At 37.8% G+C, this 19,304-nt stretch overlaps 3 protein-coding genes across 7 annotated transcripts; all 3 read left to right on the top strand.

Moving 5' to 3' along the window:
* Positions 1-897: 897 nt before the first annotated feature.
* Positions 898-13,006, top strand: LOC143468852 (uncharacterized). 5 transcript variants are annotated; one of them, XM_076966293.1, is made up of 31 exons: positions 1,059-1,409; positions 2,488-2,592; positions 3,049-3,139; positions 3,302-3,467; positions 4,370-4,515; positions 4,585-4,804; positions 4,979-5,297; positions 5,569-5,715; positions 6,150-6,278; positions 6,352-6,550; positions 6,726-6,867; positions 6,962-7,056; positions 7,208-7,383; positions 7,504-7,577; positions 7,700-7,871; positions 8,078-8,317; positions 8,590-8,784; positions 8,854-8,958; positions 9,040-9,152; positions 9,356-9,444; positions 9,689-9,792; positions 9,895-10,052; positions 10,167-10,373; positions 10,671-10,775; positions 10,854-10,958; positions 11,099-11,260; positions 11,514-11,732; positions 11,842-12,042; positions 12,122-12,193; positions 12,432-12,562; positions 12,707-13,006. In XM_076966293.1, the coding sequence occupies exons 1-31, from the start codon at positions 1,370-1,372 to the stop codon at positions 12,831-12,833; spliced, it is 4,554 nt and encodes a 1,517-aa protein (XP_076822408.1). In that variant the 5' UTR covers positions 1,059-1,369; the 3' UTR covers positions 12,834-13,006. The 5 variants fall into 5 exon arrangements, with proteins under 5 accessions (XP_076822407.1, XP_076822410.1, XP_076822409.1 ...); XM_076966292.1 differs by having other exon boundaries at positions 898-1,409; positions 10,671-10,958; XM_076966294.1 differs by having other exon boundaries at positions 956-1,409; positions 6,433-6,550; positions 10,671-10,958.
* Positions 13,007-13,651: 645 nt separating this feature from the next.
* Positions 13,652-15,786, top strand: LOC143468989 (claudin-1-like). Its single transcript, XM_076966496.1, has 4 exons — positions 13,652-14,149; positions 14,300-14,391; positions 14,618-14,809; positions 15,038-15,786. Exons 1-4 carry the CDS (start codon positions 14,008-14,010, stop codon positions 15,287-15,289), a joined length of 678 nt encoding a protein of 225 aa, XP_076822611.1. The 5' UTR covers positions 13,652-14,007; the 3' UTR covers positions 15,290-15,786.
* A 1,105-nt stretch (positions 15,787-16,891) lies between these two features.
* Positions 16,892-18,917, top strand: LOC143469836 (claudin-19-like). Its single transcript, XM_076967680.1, has 4 exons — positions 16,892-17,110; positions 17,281-17,372; positions 17,560-17,754; positions 17,987-18,917. The coding sequence occupies exons 1-4, from the start codon at positions 16,969-16,971 to the stop codon at positions 18,275-18,277; spliced, it is 720 nt and encodes a 239-aa protein (XP_076823795.1). The 5' UTR covers positions 16,892-16,968; the 3' UTR covers positions 18,278-18,917.
* The last annotated feature ends 387 nt before the right edge of the window (positions 18,918-19,304 follow it).

Here is a 19,304-nt window from a genome sequence, read left to right as displayed (position 1 = left end):
AACTTTTCCTTTGGTACACTCTTTGTGCAATGGCTATATGCCTAGGAAGAACAGACACGTTTTCTTGATAATGGCGAGCAGTTTCAACTCATTTCAGCAGTAAACCTATACAATACTATGATGAATGAAACACATACTAAAGTCATCTCCATGTCACGTTACCAAGCACCGTTAAAAAGGCTTCGATTTCACCATCCCATCACAGAAAACCCTATAAATTACCCACTGGCAGTCATATAATTGCCAGCAAGCTGAACAATATGTCTACGCCCATAGTCTGAAACTACGAACAAAACGGAACTTCTTAAAAGTTATTGCTCTGCACCTCTGCCCACCACATTAAGAACGTCCTTTGAAAAGCAACAAGCGACACGCTGAAACAATGAGGAAGTTTCAGTTGTTATTGGATTTCTCACTAACGCCTTGAAAGCTGTGTTTGTACTGGAAGCCTGCTAACATGGATGGAGTGCTGATGACAGTACATCAGTTGTTGTACATTTACCTGCGGGACTATAACCTACTGCGCATCATTAATGTACTGTAATTAAGATTCATTTTGTTGTTGCCGAAACTAGTTTTTGAAATTTTGACAAAGACCTTGTGCGTTATAAACAAATATCAAGTGTTTCAAAGAAATACCTGATAGTTCATTTAATAATATTCCTACCACATAAAAGTCACAGTATAACAGATTAAGAATCCATCCATTTGGTGTCTTAGGATATTTGCATTGTGATTTTTACTTAGCTGGTTGTTTTCGCCTGTAAATGGTTATATCATGACCACAGAACGCAAAGCTTATGGTCGGCGAATCTTCTCTACTGAGTGAAGTCTTTCGGGACTGCATAATAAAGAAGCGCGAAGGTAGTGGCTACTCATAAGCGGCAAAAACCGTGAAGCTAGAAGTGAGTGAATAGCTGCGGATGTTGCCTCTACGCGTCACATTTGTGATAAGGATGACTGTGCAGAGAGTTGACGTCTGGTCATGTGATCTCCTCCATGGCACGACGGGTGCGCCAAGAGAAAAGAGAGAAAAACACGCGGACGAATTGGAAGAGGACACTGTACATTGAGCACACGCGAGTCTCTGGGCGCAGTTTTAACGCCGGCGGCTCCCTTCTGTATTATCGTAATAACGTTTCAAGGACGCTAGAATAGGACAAAGAAGAGTTTCTTTAGTATCGCGGGAACGAATTCGATCCAGTACTTTTAATACTGAGACGCAAGCTGGAGTGTTGTTCGTTTTGATCTCGCAGATGTATATGGACATGATAGAGATACGAAAAATTGTTGTTGAATATTGACTGAATTAACTTAAAGACAACTTCAAGACAGAACTTCTCCACGACTTCATTTGTTGTTCTTGAACATGTCGCGACGAAAGCAGCTGGTACCCTGCAAAGTGAAAGGTAAACATTTGTTTGTTTGAAGTTTACATGTTATAAATTTTCAGTTTTCGACCCTCTTTACATTTGTTAGGATATCTTGCTGCTTTTTTCTGCAACCTTTAAAAGAATGTCATTGGTTGTACTGTAAATTCAATTTTTGTTCGACTTATTTGACATTGTGCGAGGTATGTAGGCTAAACCATGTAAACTCGTTTGAAAGATCTTGATTTAACTGTACAACCAGTGAAGCAGTCGATATTATTCTTCCCGGTTTCTGGTCGACAACAGAGTGTGTCTACTCGAAGCGCACACACGCTCTATGGCCTTTTGATGCGCACGCACACACGTGTAGGCCTGCTTGCCTCATTCGATCGAGGCGCGCACACAAAGCGATCGAACGCGTGGATTTTGTTCGGAGTAAGGGCCTGGCACGTTCGACGCTCTGAATCAGGAAACGTTGCGCTGAGTTTGTTCATCAAGTATATATTGGTATGTTCTGCAAGGAAGAAGGAAATTACGGTTGGCACGAGTTTAGAATCAAAATCGTGGATGGATAAAAACATAGACTGCTTGCCGTTAATGTTTGCGGTGGACTCTCTGTCTCACTCTCTTGCGTGCTGACTTTCCATTCAACACGAGATAATGACACATAAAGTGCGTTTTTCATTTGAAGATAGATGTGAAGCTTGTCACACACTCACGCGCTCTCATTGCATCACTTTGACGGCGTGTTAATCTCTTCCCACGAAATATCTCTTGCGTTTAAACAATGCTAATGGCACGTTCTAAAACCCTTGGTATTATTATCCTCCAGTTTTCTTTTATATTACATAAAATCAACTGCATCGTTTGTTTGTGACCACATACATGATAAAGATGTAGCAATTTAAATTTCATGAGTATGTAACAAGTCACGCATTTGTTATGTGTGTATCCATCTGAAGCTTTAAATGCCATTTAAATAGAAGATTACATGCCGTTGTCAAAATATTCCCTCCTAGTCGTACATTTTAGTTAAGCAACCATATCTGTGGACATTAATGTGAAGCATAACTTAAGAATATCAAAATATTTTTATTGTCATCTATTTCACAATAAGATTCAAATTCAAAAGAAGCTGCCGCATCCTCAAATATTGGCAGGCTTCACCAGTTCACAGATTCCTTACTTCTTGAAAAGACTAAGAAAGCAAATTCAGAAAATGGTATTTTTCTTATATACTGTACAAATTTTTATTTGCTTGTTTCCACTTAATTGGTGTATTCTATTTAATTAAACATGCCTATACCTTTCCATTGTTTTACTGTACATGAGAAACTTCGCACATGTAACATATGATTTGCTTACACCGCATTTTCCAGTTTACCATATATATGGCTAGTTTAATCATTGTTATTTTAATCAAACATTTGGGATTAGTATGGTGATTTTATTTCTCCAAGTTAATTTTACTTATCGGTAGCCTTATGATGAAAATATACAAATATTTAAATATAGCAACATGAAAACTATTCGAAGGGTGAAAATCCAGTTGAGCATAGTACTCTTTACTTGTGTTGAGTGTAAGAGCAATTATATGCTATCACCATGGATTAATGTTTAAGTATTATCTTGGATTTTGTTTGTGATTGTGTTTAAGATTTTTTCAATTTATTGAAAGGATCTATGCGGGATGGATCATTGCTTCAAAATGATGATAGTCTTTCCATAGATAGCTTGATTTCCCCAAGCTCCAAGCATGCAACCAGTTCGTGAGTTTCTAAGGCATTTTTGTTAGAGATCACATTTCATCTTAAAACAATTTTAGCTATATTGATTGTCACATTGCTATCTGTCATAGGTAGTTAAAACATAGTGTACATCATCTATACAATATGACTGTTATGAGTAATTTGTCCTTTTTCTTAATATAGTATTTCAGGTATAAAATTGCCTTCCAATGTGATGGTAAAGGCAATGGACTCGAAACAATCACGTTTTTCTGCAAGAATCAGAGCTCGTTCTCTGCTGGGAAAAACTACAACTTACATAAGCAATGGGGACTCCATACAAATTTTTCGTAGAGAAGAAGCATTTCCAGTGGGTAGTTTATACACTCATATATGTCTTTATTCTGAAGTCTGTGAGCTAGAACAAAAAATCATTTCATTCAAATTGTATTAAGAAAAACAAAGCAACAAACAAAAATTTGTTATGCTAATATGGGATGTTTACTCTTATTGCTTGATTCATGTGTCAAGAGTCCTGTTTTATATAAGGAATCAAATAAATCTTTTGTCTAGAATTCATGTTCCAAAAACCACTAATATGGTGTCAAAGGTAAATCTCTTATGATTGTGCAAATACTAATATATCTGGATAATCCTGCCTCTATGTGCTGACAACATAAATTTGACAGCTGTTGGCTAATGCTTATTGAAAGAGTTAGGTTGTGATTAATATTGTATATTGATCAGGATAGATGTCAGCTTCAGTGAATTATGGTTTGCATTTAGAATTACTTTTGCTCCATTATTTTTTCACCATTTACAAAAAACTCCAGTAATATTGTTGTTTTAGCTTACACTTCTAACTAACGTGAACAATACTGTTGTAGTCTATTCTTTCATAACTAGCTTGTGAGTTAAGTTGCTGAAGTTTCTTATTTCATGGGTAACTCGATGAAGCATAAAGTTTTTCTATCAGTTGTGCTCAAGCCTCCAAAAAATTTGGAAGAGTTCAGTAAATCAATTATTCAAGACCCTTGTGGTCAGTTGCTCATTTTGAACTGAGCTTTGAAAAAATGTTAACTAATCAGATAGCTGTAAAGTTGTACTTTCTGAACTAGCGATGCTAATGGTTTAACAGGATTCTTGAAACTTGTCGACTATTCATGTGGGTTGTGAATTCACTTTTAGTGATAAGGATAATAAATAACTATTTGATAAATAACTGCTTCATGGATGGGTCTGCTCATGTTTTAACTCAACTTGTATTTACAGAATTTCAGTCTTGGTAATGACATTGGAAAACGAATTCGAAATATTTCAACCGATGAAGAACTAGTATGTCCAATTTGCAACAAATCATTTATGTCAAAGTATGGTTTCCTGACACATTCGGAAGTCCACAACACACATAATTTGAAGTGGGTTTGTCAACTGATTACTATGTACGGATGATATACTGCATATTTACACTGATTTTTCTAATCCAGGTGTAATCTGTGCAGTTTGAGTTTTCCCACACGTTCAACTTTCGTTGAACATCAAATGACAATGCATATGAAGAAGAACAGTAATTCCTTGTCTTATCTTCCATTGAACATGCAAAGCACACAGAAGTCAACGAACTCCAAAGTGACCAAAACCACAAGCGGATTTAGTGATCTTTCATTTGTTGACTTTTCTTGTAAAAACTTCTCTGCTGTTGCTGAGGTTTGTATAGCTATCTTACCTACAAGAGGTGGATTATTATTGATTAGGATGTATTAATGCTATCCATTTGTATCAAGTTCAAGTGATTAAATTATTAATCAGATTATTATGGTTTTACTCAGAAATATAACGTAACGTAAATATAACGCACATGAAAATTTTTTTGTTTAACAGAGCATTTGTGCCAAGAGTGCTCACCTGGTCACAGAGAGAGACCGAAGACATTTTTTCATGTGCAAGGAGTGCAATATGCTGTTTCCTACCGTCTTCTCGCTCAAATTTCACATGAGCAAAAATCATGATTTATTTTATAAGACACCCACTGCCAAACTAACTATGGCCGGAAAGACATACATTCTGAGCAATGATAAATCAGCACAAAGTGTTGGCGAGGAACCGTTTAACTTGCGTTCGCAAAATGCTGCAGAATCAAACCAGGCAATTAACTTCATGAAGATTCTTGCATTGACGCCTTCTGCTAAATCAGTTTCAGGTCAGTTTTTCTATATTTTTAACGTGAACTAGTTTATGTGTCTTTGTAGTTTCCTTTAGTTTAAAACCTGAGCAAAATGTCGCCCAGTTGACAAGATGCTTAAAAGTAAAGATCAAATGCGTTCTTTATTGATTAATCACGTTGAAGATTTTGTGTTGCCACTCTCTTTCAATTCAATGTCATCACTTTGTTTGTCAAAAGGCGTATTTGATCAGTTCTCTTCTGTAAACAAAGTAACCACCAGTAAACTCCGCTTTGTCATCTGTTATAGCTCCATTTGAAGAAAAGGGCAATAAATTGGTCGGCTATGGTATGGATAACAATAAAGTACGCACTTCTCCAATGGTTGCGTACCTGAATGTACCATCGTGGCTACGCAAACAAGTTGGAGGTGGAATAACGTGCAAACTAGACACAGGTATAACAGATACCGAATTTAAAGGATTTTTTAAAAGAAGACACTTTACCTATTGCTCGTTATTGTAGATTGAAGTTATAATAAATTTATGATTCACACTTGAATTGGCGCGATGTTTTGAAATACAAGCGCAGTCCTCTTATCACTTCTATCTTGAATATCAAGTTCCTTGTTCCATTGTATAAATGTATTGACCTCATCATCTGATACTAGTTTACTTTGTTATACAATGGCTATTGATTACTGGTGTGTTCGGCCTTTGGATTGCACTAAAACGCTTGGTTCTTAAAATCGTGCCTTTTAAAGATCCAGTAAGTTGCTTTAAAAGGAAAGTTTAATCACAGCAAACGCAATGCAAAACTGAAAATCTGCTTGCTAAAGCGTGATCAAATACTGTACTGTTTTTCTAAATCTTACCGACAAATTTTCACCAGATACAACTGAAAGGCCTCCATTGAAGCTCAAGCTGGTCAGACGACGTTCGTCGGGACACAAAGAAAACGACGAATGCATGGGGTTAGAAAACGAAAGCAACAACAATTATTTTGTGGATGAGCAAGCAGGTTTGAACGTCTTCGCTTAAGACAAGCATGTTATAACTGGTTGTTATCAAACTGTGAATTGCCCCTTTTGCAGCCTTTCGGGTAACGGACAAAAGGCGAAAAGCCTTGTCATGCGAAACATGTTTGGAGGTCTTTACTACTGAAACTGCTTTAGGTGGACACAAAGCAGCGAGTATGTGTGGCATTGGTGTACGCTCTTCCAAACTGGGAAGAAAGATGTACTGGTGTCGACTGTGCAACTACGCTTCGTTTGAAAAAAGCACAATTTTAAGGTATGTGCAGTGTAGTGACTATATTACTGTTTACTTGCCATATATATTTCTCGGGCTTCGTGTCTCAATTGCTGTATGTACGTGTGAACAATTGTACACTGTCGTTTCTTTGAACGTACAGACTTATTTTCAAGGTGTGAATGTCACGCTTCTGTGATTGAAACCGTGTTTTTAGACATCAGCGGACACACACCGGTATTCGACCATATTCTTGCAAGTTTTGTCGCATCGCTTTCACAACCAAAGCGAACTGTGAACGTCACATTCGCAAACGTCACTCGTCCAAAGTCACATCAGACGTAGACGTCAAAAACTCTGTGAGAAATTTACCAATCGCTATATGATTGTAAAAATAAACAAAAGTTCTTTATTAATTTTTTGAAATTATTGTATCTATAAACTTCTCCGCAGGTCTATTGTGATTACGATCTCCTAAGAAAAGCCAAAGATGGCGAAATTAATGTGCGAACACCGTCTGTGAACAGTCCCGTTGCACGTTTTTTCAGGTATACATTAATATCATCATCTTAAATGATGCTTTGTTAATATCGTTCCTTAAACCGAGGTGTTCCGAAAGAGCTCAATGCTAACTAGTGATATATTCCTTAAAAACCGCCATTCATGCGCTCTTAGTGACTCAGAGATTTGTTATTTCAGTTTTCAGTGTCGGTTGTGTAAAGCTGCCTTCAGCTCTCGAAGCAATGGTGCTCGTCACGTGATGACCAAACACGACATTGTGAACAGGAAAGGAGCGAACGAAGTAATAGCTTGCGTCAGAATACCAGTTGACCAAATATCCACCCAGAGCAGCGCGGGCAGGCAAACTGACGCAGGTGTATTTTCTGACTGAACCTTTAGCTCACGCGTTTTCACAAACGTGTTTGTGATCCAAATATCCCTCTTGTCCCTTTAGTTTACCGAATAATTTTTTCTAACAATGTTTTCCTTTACAGACATACCACAGATAAATGATCGCAATGATCTACAAGACACAACGCCAAGAAGTATGAATCCCAACTTGACAAATGTGAGTTATTAATACAGCCCACAATATGATTGAGATGCGGTATAATCAGTGTTACTTACATGTAAAATATTTATGAAGTACCGCTGATAGCACCGGATTATTTGATACTGTCGTTCACATAGACAAGCAGATCGCACAAAAGAAAATTTACATCTTTGGAGGAAGCTCGTCCGAGAAAAGCGCCAAAACTGATTCCATTGATGAAGATAAAAGCTTACAACGAAGCTTCGCAAAAGATGCTTACTTACTATCGCAAACATTACAATGACGTTCTTGCTGCTGTCAATATTACCGGTCAGTTGCTTTGCAGTTGGGTTTATCTCTCTTGCCATTACGATTCCTAATACAATTCTTTGATTTCGCTTTTATGTTTATTCTATGAAATTTAGCATTTCTAAAGCGTGCGCAATCGTTTGAATTAGCAATATCAAGTTTTGGCAGCAGTATTGGCATGCTCTCATGATCCAATCCAGTATTAACAAAGTGTTTCATATGCGCAGATTCACCCAACGGAGTGCGGCAGATTTCATCCACACTTCTCTCATTGCTTGTCTCAACCTCGTCATTAATGAAACATGAGCAGGCGGCCGGGAAATTTGCCTCTGACGTCAGCTCTAATCCGAATGACAAGATGTCAGAGTCAATGGAGATTTCCGAGTACGCGACCCCGATTCAGAAAGAAACGAATCGTGATGCTGGTGGAACAATCGGACATCTAGCAAACCTCGACTACCAGCAAGGTATAAGCCGCTGGTGATTATTTACTCACAACGCTATAGTTGGGTTAAAACGCGCAAAACCAGGTCAACTAGTGTGTGCCTAAACTGTTGAGATCTTCTCCAATTAGTGGTGTACAAATACAATGACTTCTTCCTAATTGTTTGGGATTGCAATTTGAGATCATACAAAAACTACAAGATACTACAAGATGGCTTTGTAGCGGATATACATTGAAGCGATATGCTTTTGTTACACAGGACAAATATTTTATTTGATTTTTTAAATATCTTAGAGGAATATCAGGACATGGTCCAGCTTTATGCTGATGGCAAACTAGACGATATGACCGGCGAAAATTCTTACCTGGACAGTGGTTCAACTCTTGATCGAGACGGACGCTTAGCGTCGTGGCCCATACCCCCAAGTTCCCCCCAAATCTTCCCCGATTTCAGCGCGAACAGCTCCTCTGTTCCATCGCCAGATGAAGGTAAACTGATGAACCCTACATTGTGAACACTCTGATAGAAAGATGCCTTTGATCCTTGTCGATCTTCAGGAAAGGAAGAGGAAACGCTCCTGCATCACCGGGAGAACCCGGATTTAGCAAGCATCAAGGATCTTGTGGATTTCGCCCAGCAGTCGCCTGTTTTGGCTCTATCCGGTATGGCTGTGGAACGCTTATGGTCGTTAGGTCGGTATCATGCCGGCATAGTAACATTAATTCCTGTCACGTTTCATGCAGACCGGGACAGCATGGATAACGTAAACAGCGAACCCGAAAATCTCTCTAGCACGCCCAACACTGCACCTCGCGGAAAGTATCAAATCGTTGCTTCGAAAACTAAGTCATCGCAGGTAGATAAAAACCGAATATTAATGGAAAAGTACTCGTTAGAGTATGCCCTACTGGCTTGCTTGCCATAATAAGTGTCATGCCGATATTTGACTTGTATAGTGTGGTGGTAAATTTCCAAAGAACGGTAGTGCGTTGTTGACAATTGAACGCTAATACTTGACAAATGCATACTAATCGATTTTCATCGCGTAATTTGTTTCAGGCGAGATCGGGTCGGATTTCCAGTGACAAGCCTCCAGTAATCTGGAGATTCATTCCTGACCCACCAAGGAAAAGAGATGAACGTGGCAGGTTGGTTACCTTATAAACACGGTTAATTACATGTATTTTATGTAACTTTTTGCAAGGCAGTTTTCTTTTAGGGCTGTCGTTTCAATTTGGTTTGTTATAGCGAAATTTCCTGTATATCAATGTTCAAAACAAGTCTAACAGTTAAAGCTTGTAATATAATCAGCATACAAACTTATGTTTCTCACGGTCTATTTATGGTGAAACGTAGAAAACCAAAAATGACCGTTTACTTCTTATTTCGTAGATACATTCGAGAAGATAATAATAATATGAGCGCGTTGCTGCCATCTTACGGCAATAGTTCCCGGCCGACGATGGTTTCAATGAAAAGTAAAACTCTGCCTTCAGGTGAGTGCATTACACCTATATAGCATCCAGAGTAACCCTCATATTTTGTGAGAGTCTGTCTTCGTCGACATACTTTTTTCTACCCTTGACCTTTTTCACCAGGCACTGGTTCTATCCACTCAAGAACTCCAGAAAGAAGAATCACTTATAAAATAAGTAAAGAGGGAATGTATAAAGGTCGAAAGTGTCCCAAGTGCGACAAAGTCTTCCCGTGGGCATCCTCACTAAGTCGCCATATAATGACTCACACAGGATTAAAGGTAACCAAGTCATCTTTTATTCCTCCAGCACTAATCGTCAAAGAAATATTTGGTTATGGTTTCCCAATCGATAAAACACGAAAATGTTCATTCTGCGCATAACTACTTTTCCAGCCTTATATGTGTGCGATATGCTCGATGAGATTTACAACGCGTTCCAATTTATTGCGTCACGCATACCGACGTCACGGCTTGGTACGTGGCTCAGAAGAGAGGCACAATATGCTGGTGACATTATCCATGAACGAACAAAAGGAGCACGCCGAACAGAAGGTTATGAAGTTGGGCGAAGGAGAAAATTCGGTTGACGACTCACGCGAGGTATGTTTTGCTCAGTCTTAGTCGTTTAAGTCTTAGTCTCGGTCTTAGTCGTTCTGTTGGTATAGACTTGCGTTTTCCACTTCCAGTACAGCTTAAGAACTAGAGTAAACTTAACTTTTGTTTACGTAGTTGACAAGTGTTTGTAATGTCCGCAAAACTACTTTCAAACTCTCCGTGCTGCGTTTATAACCGTGCGATGTGACGTGAATAGCCTGGAGCCTACAATTTAGTGAACTTTGCAACGTTCCACTTCTGATCCAGATAATATAACGTCATGTCTATCTTTTTATCTTCCAGGTTAGTGCAGAAGAAGATGAAGCCGGGATCTCCGAGCAAGTGAATGGAATCCCTGAAAAAGAGACGCTGTCTCAAACCGACCTCGACACTACTCATTTTAATAAAGCAAGGATTAGGCCTACACCTACTCAGTCGAATACAATGACTGCTTTTATTCTTTATAACCTTCATTTTTTTTTGCAGCGGTATCTCTGTGGTCTGTGTAGATTGCCCTTCGCCAACCGATCCAATCTTTGCCGCCATCTTCAGAGGTTGCACAGCATCACGAAGGACCATCCTGACTTCAAGGTATTGCACACGACGTCAATAAATGCGAATGCTATGGCGGTGTTAAATTTTGTGGTGTCATGTAATGGATTAATATTTTATAGTCTGTTTTGCCCTGGTTTGGTCACAAATTCTTGAAAACTTTTGAAATATGATTTTAGAGTTTGTTGATAAAAATAACGAGAGGTGCCATGCCGCATCAGCGTAATGCTCCAGAGATTGCTCCGGTATCAGATGAGATCGTCGCTTCAACTCCTCCAGCTCCAGCTACTCCGGAAACTGAAAGTAACGAAAATAAAGAAGCCAAGCCAACCCGCTTCAAGGTTTCACCCTTCATTTCCTCTCTTGGTTACCATAGAGAAACCTTTTTGAGGGGGATAGCAATAGCTTTATATATTTTTTGAAATGATGTTACTTGAAATGGTGGTTTTAATGGAATAAGTACATTGGAAATCATGATTAGGGTTTTACTAGCTACTTTACAAACATAGATTGTGGTACTTAACTTCTCGAATAATGTGAGAAACTCAACGGACTTTACAAAATTTATTAACCGTAACTTATATTCGCTTTCAGAGCTTCACGTGTAGTATTTGTGCAATCGGTTTCACCAAAAGGAACAACGCAGCCAGGCACATTCAACATCAGCATAACATCAGTCGAAAATCGGAGAACTTCAGCCAATTAATCATTCGCAATTTGCCACCTGATACAACAACGAATGCTGTTGGTGACCAGACGGGCGCTGACCAATCAACAAATGACCAGTCAGTGGATGACCCAGAGGGCCAAGAGGTGAATAGCAACATTTCTCGAATGGCAGCTTCATGTTTACAGCCAACGCTGTTGATTTTGATATTGTCTGTGACGTAAACTGTTACAAAATGGTAATTATCCTGATCAGCTCAAATTGGAACTGATTGATGAGGAGGAGAACAACAAAGACGATTCTTTCAATGATCATCCGGCAATGGAAGGAAGCCCAGAAAAAGTGGAAACCCCGGAAACGGCTGAAAACGAGGCAACAGAGGAAACGATAGTTGTGAAACAAGAAGCTGAAACATCGTCTTGGCCAAGCCGTCGTCGCTCGGCCACGCGGAAAAAGGTACATGCTCATGTTTACGTTTTTTGAATACGTACGTCTTAGGGTGAAGGTGACGAATTATTGTGCTTGTTTGCCTCAGGTCGGTGATTCGAGTAATAGGGATTATGAAAAACCGTCGAAACTTGCAAAGCAGAAAAAAAGGGATAATAGGGTGAGTTCCAGGTTCATTTTGTAGGTCCGTGCGTTATAGATTGTCACTAAATAACTATTTTCAAATTTTAATTTGTATTTTTCTAAGCCTTTGCTGTGCGTTTCTTATGCTAAATATTTGTGTTAAAGGAAGTCAATGTTTTTGCTAATGTGCGTTAATTGACATCTTAATTATTATTTTAAATAATGATTTGTAAAAAGCCTCCAATTCGTTTAAGTTTTCAAATCTTTCATTACAGCTAGCTCAGTTTGTATGCGGAGTGTGCAAGAGGATTTACAAAGATGTGGAGGACTTGAAGCTTCACCTGGAGGAGCACAACATCCCCCATCCTTGGCACTGCTCGATTTGTGGTGTTCCATTTACTAATAAGTAAGTACAACAAACAGTTTTGTTTGTATTGGCATTTAAGGTCCATATAATACTTATGGGCAATTTTTGTTATCAAGTCCAGCGAACCAAGAATATATGTTTTTTATACTAAACGCGTCTCTGACTAATGTTTTTTTTCTGAAGATATAATTGTCAACGTCACTTGGTTCGTCGTCATGGTGCGTGCAACATGGAACCAATCTATGTGGAAGATAAATGCAAGGGGCCTCCTAGGAACCCGAAGAAACGCGCTCGTTCTTTTTGTCGCTAGTGGGCGCATTAAATCACTAGTCACTAGTTTGGACTCAATCTCAATTCCATAGACTGTAAATGTGCAACTGAAAAAGTTGTATCGTTGTCGTCATAATCGTGTAGTTTTTTGGTTTTATTATGTATTCCCGTGTATGTGTGCGTCGTGTTTAAAACAGTAGGTTTATTAAGCAGCCTGGCTGGTGGTTTCGGTGATTTCAGTGAAATTCAAGGTCAGATAACCATGATAGCGGTCATAGAAAGGTGTTCAAGTTGACCTTGATCAAATAAAAATGTTGCTACACGTAGAAACAGTTCACGCATTTGCACTCAGCTTTTGTTTTTGGTTCAACGTCCTCCTGGAAACAGTTAAGACGGTTAACTTCCCTATACAGCCACATTTAGTAATTTGTGCCGTTCCATATTTCGAATGTTGAATTTAATTTAGCCGCATAAAACAAACTGCATTGCTGAATTCTGAATATTCCTGCAGGAATAAAATATCGAACTTGATAAAGATTTAAACCTGGTTAATTCACTGACAATACTATCACCATTACGACTATTGGGTTGGAAAATACAAAGATTTTCAGCCATCTAGAATAACATAAGACGAGGTTAACAACGCAGGCCACACAAACATCAACACGAGTAAATTCTGACAGGGCTTTGTACTTTGGCGTCTCCTTTTGTCAATTGTAGAAAGCAAAGCTGTGTCGACGTTGGGCTTTATTGTGTATGGAACTCTTAAAATAAGACAAGTGCCATTGAAAAAGGCCTAGTTTAACCTGTATGTTTTGCTATCAGCCAATATTCTGATGAATGCCACACAGGACAGAATGTATTGATATAAAATATAAACGCAAAGAAATTAAAAAGTTGGCTGAAATAAAATTGATGCAGGTAGCCTAACAGCCATTTATTTCAAATGTGAAAGTTCGAGTCGAAAAACATCACAGCAATGTTTATAATAACGCAGAAATAGGCCTATAGTCGGAGCCTATACAGCTCTTTTATATCTTAAAAGTAAATGGCGGTAAGTAAGGGTAGTATCATTTTGATGTGGATGGTCATTTTCAAATTTTTCCATCATTCGGAATCCAGGCTTGGTAAATAATTTGCTGTCAAGGTATACGGTTAAGTATCAATAGCTGCCAACGTGTTAACAAAACATATCTGCAACAAGCCTACGTGACATGGCTAACTCGATGCTGCAAGTAGTCGGTTTGATCTTGGGTATCATTGGATTCATTTGTATCATGGTGACAACTTTTGTGCCCGAATGGAGACGCAATGATCCGACCAATGAAGTTATTGAATTAATCGTCCGCCGAGAAGGCGAGTATGTTTGCATAAACACATGTAAAATAGCTTAAATGTAATTCAATAAAGTGGCCTATAAGCCTACTCATTGCATAAAGCTACTTTTTCAATATTGTTTCACTAAACATCATCATTTAATATATACATAATGTCAATCAATGTCAGGTATATGGAGCAGATGCATAGCTTATCCAACAGGACTCTATCAGTGCGATGACTTCGACAGATTCTTTGTCGGCTTACCTGGTCCACTTCAGGTATCAAGGAACTAGGAAGCAAATGTCCTTTTCCAAACTTTAAGTTTAATTTTCAAGGATTATATTTCACCTTACAGTATGGATTAGGGAAAACGCTGTTTGATTTATTTGTATTTTTGGGAATTATTCCAACTGTAATCATTTTTACTATAGCCTACTTTTAAGCCTAATATATTGTAATGATATTTATAACTTACAACTTAATTCCAAAGGCTTTATGTTGTAGGCTGCTAGAGCTTTGGCGTGCTTGTCTATTGCCTTTTCGCTAATTGCACTCGTCTCGGCTATGTTTGGAATGGATTGCGTCAATTGTCTTGACAACCAACGAACAAAAAGCAGAATTGCAATCTGTGCCGGGGTGTCTTGGATTATTGCTGGCGGCTGCATAGGCTCGGCAGTGTCCTACTATTCGTGGCGGGTCTGTTGTTTTGTCTTTTACAGTTATTTTAGTTGGTAATAGCTTACATTGCCGTAATATGCCACGAAACGCTTTTGTCAAAGTGTCCAATTCAAGTTTCCTAAACAAGGGAAAGGTTAGGTGATAGATGATAAAGTCGGATAGATCTTGCCGTATACCAAACTTTATGCAACCTTGCTGGTCACTCTTTTTTCAAACCTTCACCTACAAAACGTGCTTTTACAATAGGTACTTTCAGAATACCAGCGAGATACGGCCCTGAATGTCGACCCTAGTGTTACCTATATCTATGGGGCTTGTTTGTTCGTTGGCTGGACTGCTCTTATCGTATGTTTCTTCGGAGGTTTGCTCACCATCTGTGGGAGTAGGTACGCTGGAGATGAATACGAAGATCGTGTTTCTTATCGACCGACTCCAGCTTACGGGAGGAGTTCTGCTGAAAGAGTTTCCAAACCGAACTATAACATGGAATACGTTTAGATCTGTTGCATTTTATTTTATGTATTTTGCGTTTTTTGTTTTTTACTTATACCTGTGCGATGCTCCGGCTCAACACATGCAGTGTTCATGCAAAATATTACAATTTTTAACATCTTGCATTGTAATGTAAACGAGTAATTTGTTGAATCTTTCCGAAAATGTTTGACTCTAATATGTCGTTAAGTTCTTTTTACTTGACATGTCCTTCAAAACCTATTTTTGCTATAAAAGTAAACTTGGTTATGTTGTGCTGTGTTATTTGTTCTTGAAAGATCTTTCAAAATTACTGCTGGTGTGGTAATATAATTAAAAATTTAAGCATCATCAGGCAGTGTAAGCAAAACCAAAAAATGTTAGTAAAACCATCCTCTTAGCATACGTGTTCTTGCATCGATTTCTTTGTTTTCACTGTGTTTAAAATTTTATAAAAATTAATAATTACTATATGTACAGTGCCCATATATTCGAGACACCATTAAATAAAACTTTATATTTCTTCATAATCGTGACTCGTTTTTAGAAGGGAGTGAGATAGCGCAAGAATAGTTATCAGTAGAAAGTTTACAGTATAGAGAGTGGGTATTTTCAAAATAGATCTCCAATTTTAGACTTGGGGCTCTCAGAAATGATGTTTTGCTTCTGTGAGTTACCCATCATCATATACCTGTTCGGAGAAAGATTTTTTTAATAATAGACTATCGAAACCATTACGTCATACTCCGTTTCGGCAATGTCACGCCACATTGGAAAACAATTTGGCGTTAAAAGTCACACAAAAATACAGAAATATACTTAGATAAACTTAAAAGAAAAAAATTGTTTGTCGGTCCAGCCTTGCTAACTAAACTGATTAATTTACATTATACCGTGAACAAATCTGTAAGAAAAGCAGAAATTTGCCCATTCAATGTATTTGCTTGATGAGCAAGTTTGGTTTCAAAGAAATAGGGAAGGAGGCGTTACGCCTTCGTAAGTCTTTTCGTGTCTTTCCACATCGTTTGTGATGCGTTAACTAAACCTCATACAAGGACAACAGACCATCGTCCATAATGCTAGTTACCTGGAGAAAATAGCTTTTCTGGGAGAATAGCACACTCGCGTGAAACCCTATTACAAGAGAATGTTTTTGTAACGTTGATAATCATATGGGACAATGGACGAAATTCTGTATATTAAAAGCAGTGGCGGGAGAAGGAACAAAACGAACAACAGGCGATTCAATTTGTGAAGGGCTCTTATTACAATTTTCAACAGAGGGAGTAAAGCAAGCCCAAGCGAAGTCTTCGTTTCACTTGTTTTCTAGCCACTATCAGAAGACTATGTGTTATCATAAAACGAGTATATGGAAGGTATTTTTAAGCAACAGCGTAGCAATATTTCAACAGTATACAGATATCGATAGCATCAGAAATACGTAACTTTTTGTCATTTTTCTAAACGAATACTTTTGTTTGAGATTTAGTAAAATCAAAGATTTCTATCCTGTAGCTATATACATGAGGCTAATACAACTTAAGCAAAGATTTTTAAAGTGAATTAGACATGCATGTTATGCAAGCTATATCAATGTTTCTGATTCAGAATTTCTGTTTTAATAACTGTTACAAATGTTTTGAATGCAGATATTAAACAAATAACTTTCATCTTTACAAATCGTTTTTATAAGTTTAAGTAAAGACATGGCGAACAGTTCGCTACAAGTCATCGGCGTAGTTTTGAGTCTAGCTGCTGGTTTTTGTACAATTCTTGCTGTAATTTTGCCAGAATGGCGTAAAAATGATCCAACAAATGAAGTGATTGAAACGGTGATAAGACATCAAGGTACAGTACAATTTCTGCAAAAATGTAATGAGATGTTTTACGTGAACGATATTAGTGTACATCATCAGCCAAAAACTTCCATAAAAGTTATACAAAATATATTCTAACCGTTTTTGGGGCAAAACCTACCTTACTCGATAAAATTTCTTTCACAATTCTTTTATATACAGGAATATTTCTCAAATGTGTTTCTTTTCCTACTGGTTTATACCAGTGCGACGGCTATGACTCTTTGATTTTGGGTTTGCCACAAAAGATCCAGGTCAGTAAATCTGTCTAATAATGCAAAAATATACAGGTGTGATTTAGAGAATTTAAACCAAGATTGTGTTTCAAAATACAACAAACTTCATAAAGGGAAAATTTGATGCTATGTAGACCTGTAACCTATAGAGTTTTAGTCGAAAAATTGTTTTGGTTTATCATAAACATTTTTGTTTTCTGGTCAGGTGGCACGTGGACTCGGCTTGACAGCAGTTGCTTTTCTTTTCTTTGCCCTAGTATTGTCAATCTTTGGCATGGAATGCACGAGATGCATGGAAGGTTCTAATAGGACAAAGACCCGAGTTGCTTTGGTTGGAGCGATTTTTTGGATTTTATCCGCCTTGTCAATTGGAATAGCAGTGTCGTTCTACGCACACGGAGTAAATAACCTCAACAATAATTAGACCTTTTTAGAAATTAATTTATTCAAAATCAACAAATTAACCCATTTTCTTGCTGGAGGCATTTCCTTATATGACTTGTTTAAATTTCTTTAAATATCAGTTGTATAACTTTAACCAGACAGACTCGGTAACTGACTTGGAATTTTAACCTTTTCTTCGTTTCTAAAGGAAGCTATTAAGCAGTAATATCAAATGCTGTTGTGTTCAGGTTCAGGAAGAATTTGCTCTGGCAGATGCAGTGGCAAACCAATTAGGTCAAGATAATGTAGGAAACACCTACGTGTTCGGAACATCATTGTTCTTAGGATGGGGAGCCATGGTAGCCGGAATTCTAGGAGGAGCGGTTATGCTCTGCGGAAGTTTTTACGTTGAAGAGGAGGAAGAGGAATATTGGAACAAAGGACCTGTGGGTAAAGGAGTGCGACGGATGCAGAACTCTTTCCGTCAAAGTTATCGAGCCGTCAGAGGAAGAGTTGACAGAAATGCGGAATATGTTTAATATAAACTTTAAATGACTTGTCTTTTGATTTTGGACTAACTAAAATTTGAAATTTGAAAAAAATGCATACTTTTGTGTTGCATTTTTTTGTGGGGGTGGAGTATATTTTCTCCTTTGGAAAGTGAGTGTAACACCATTAAATGTTACAGTGCACAGTAACGTATATTGCCACACATTTTGCATTTAAAAAAGCATATATTCATAGAGTGTTAAGAGTGAGTTATGCAAAAACTTTTAACCGTAAGGAGGCGAATATACTTTTGTATTGCACTTCATTCTATCACGTTTTGTATTTAAACGCTACGCAGTCTTGCTGTTTGCACAGAACTTCAAAGCAAACTAACAACTTGCATCTTGTACACAATAACATAAACGAAAGGCGAAGTAGCAGCCAATAGACTACAAAAATAAAGTGTATAGGCCTAGTACAAGCAAGTGTAAACATTTTATTTTCTGGTATTACATACCTTAACTTTTTGTTACTGTGTTATTTGTTTAACTATAAACTATATGCTGTAGAATCGACGCTGTCGATGGAGAAATCGAACGTAATTAGAAAAGCTGTTTTTCATTTAACTTTATTTGTTTACAGTTTAGCATGTGTTATAATGTTTATCAAAAATAAAGTAATTTTAGTGTTCTTGCCATGACGTATCCTAACAACAAGTTTCGTTCAAACAAAACGTGTTTTTTCAGGATTAGCGGTAAACTAATATTCATGATTGCGCCATATGCAAATAGGAGCTTACGTATACTTTATAGCGGATATACCTTTGTACAGTAGTTAGGGTAGTCATTGTGTATTGTCTGTAAATTGCTAAATGCTAGCCTAAATACCAAAAGTAAAGACTATAAGAATAAGCAAGCTTGAGTAAAGGTTGTTTCTGCGATTGAAAAATTATCCTGAATTTGTTAGAAAACACTCGAAAATAGAAAGTAAATGGAATAGACTATAAAGGTGCTATAGACGATGACAGGCTATAGTACCACCTCCGAACCGAAATATGATTCTATTCAAGTTATGCAA

The sequence above is a fragment of the Clavelina lepadiformis genome, chromosome 8, assembly GCF_947623445.1.
Source record: "Clavelina lepadiformis chromosome 8, kaClaLepa1.1, whole genome shotgun sequence".
NCBI classification, from domain to species: Eukaryota; Metazoa; Chordata; class Ascidiacea; order Aplousobranchia; family Clavelinidae; genus Clavelina; species Clavelina lepadiformis.
This window is presented reverse-complemented; position numbering and strand designations above follow the sequence as displayed.

Bases quoted from the DNA above. Each gene is read 5' to 3' on its own strand.
- LOC143468852 (XM_076966292.1), top strand. From the start codon at position 1,370: ATGTCGCGACGAAAGCAGCTGGTACCCTGCAAAGTGAAAG. The intron at 8,318-8,589 runs GTATAAGCCGCT...TAAATATCTTAG, and splicing joins AAACCTCGACTACCAGCAAG to AGGAATATCAGGACATGGTC. The intron at 11,261-11,513 runs GTTTCACCCTTC...ATTCGCTTTCAG, and splicing joins CCAAGCCAACCCGCTTCAAG to AGCTTCACGTGTAGTATTTG.
- LOC143468989 (XM_076966496.1), top strand. From the start codon at position 14,008: ATGGCTAACTCGATGCTGCAAGTAGTCGGTTTGATCTTGGGTATCATT. The intron at 14,150-14,299 runs GCGAGTATGTTT...AATCAATGTCAG, and splicing joins ATTAATCGTCCGCCGAGAAG to GTATATGGAGCAGATGCATA. The intron at 14,392-14,617 runs GTATCAAGGAAC...TTTATGTTGTAG, and splicing joins GCTTACCTGGTCCACTTCAG to GCTGCTAGAGCTTTGGCGTG.
- LOC143469836 (XM_076967680.1), top strand. From the start codon at position 16,969: ATGGCGAACAGTTCGCTACAAGTCATCGGCGTAGTTTTGAGTCTAGCT. The intron at 17,111-17,280 runs GTACAGTACAAT...TTTTATATACAG, and splicing joins AACGGTGATAAGACATCAAG to GAATATTTCTCAAATGTGTT. The intron at 17,755-17,986 runs GTAAATAACCTC...TGTTGTGTTCAG, and splicing joins TGTCGTTCTACGCACACGGA to GTTCAGGAAGAATTTGCTCT.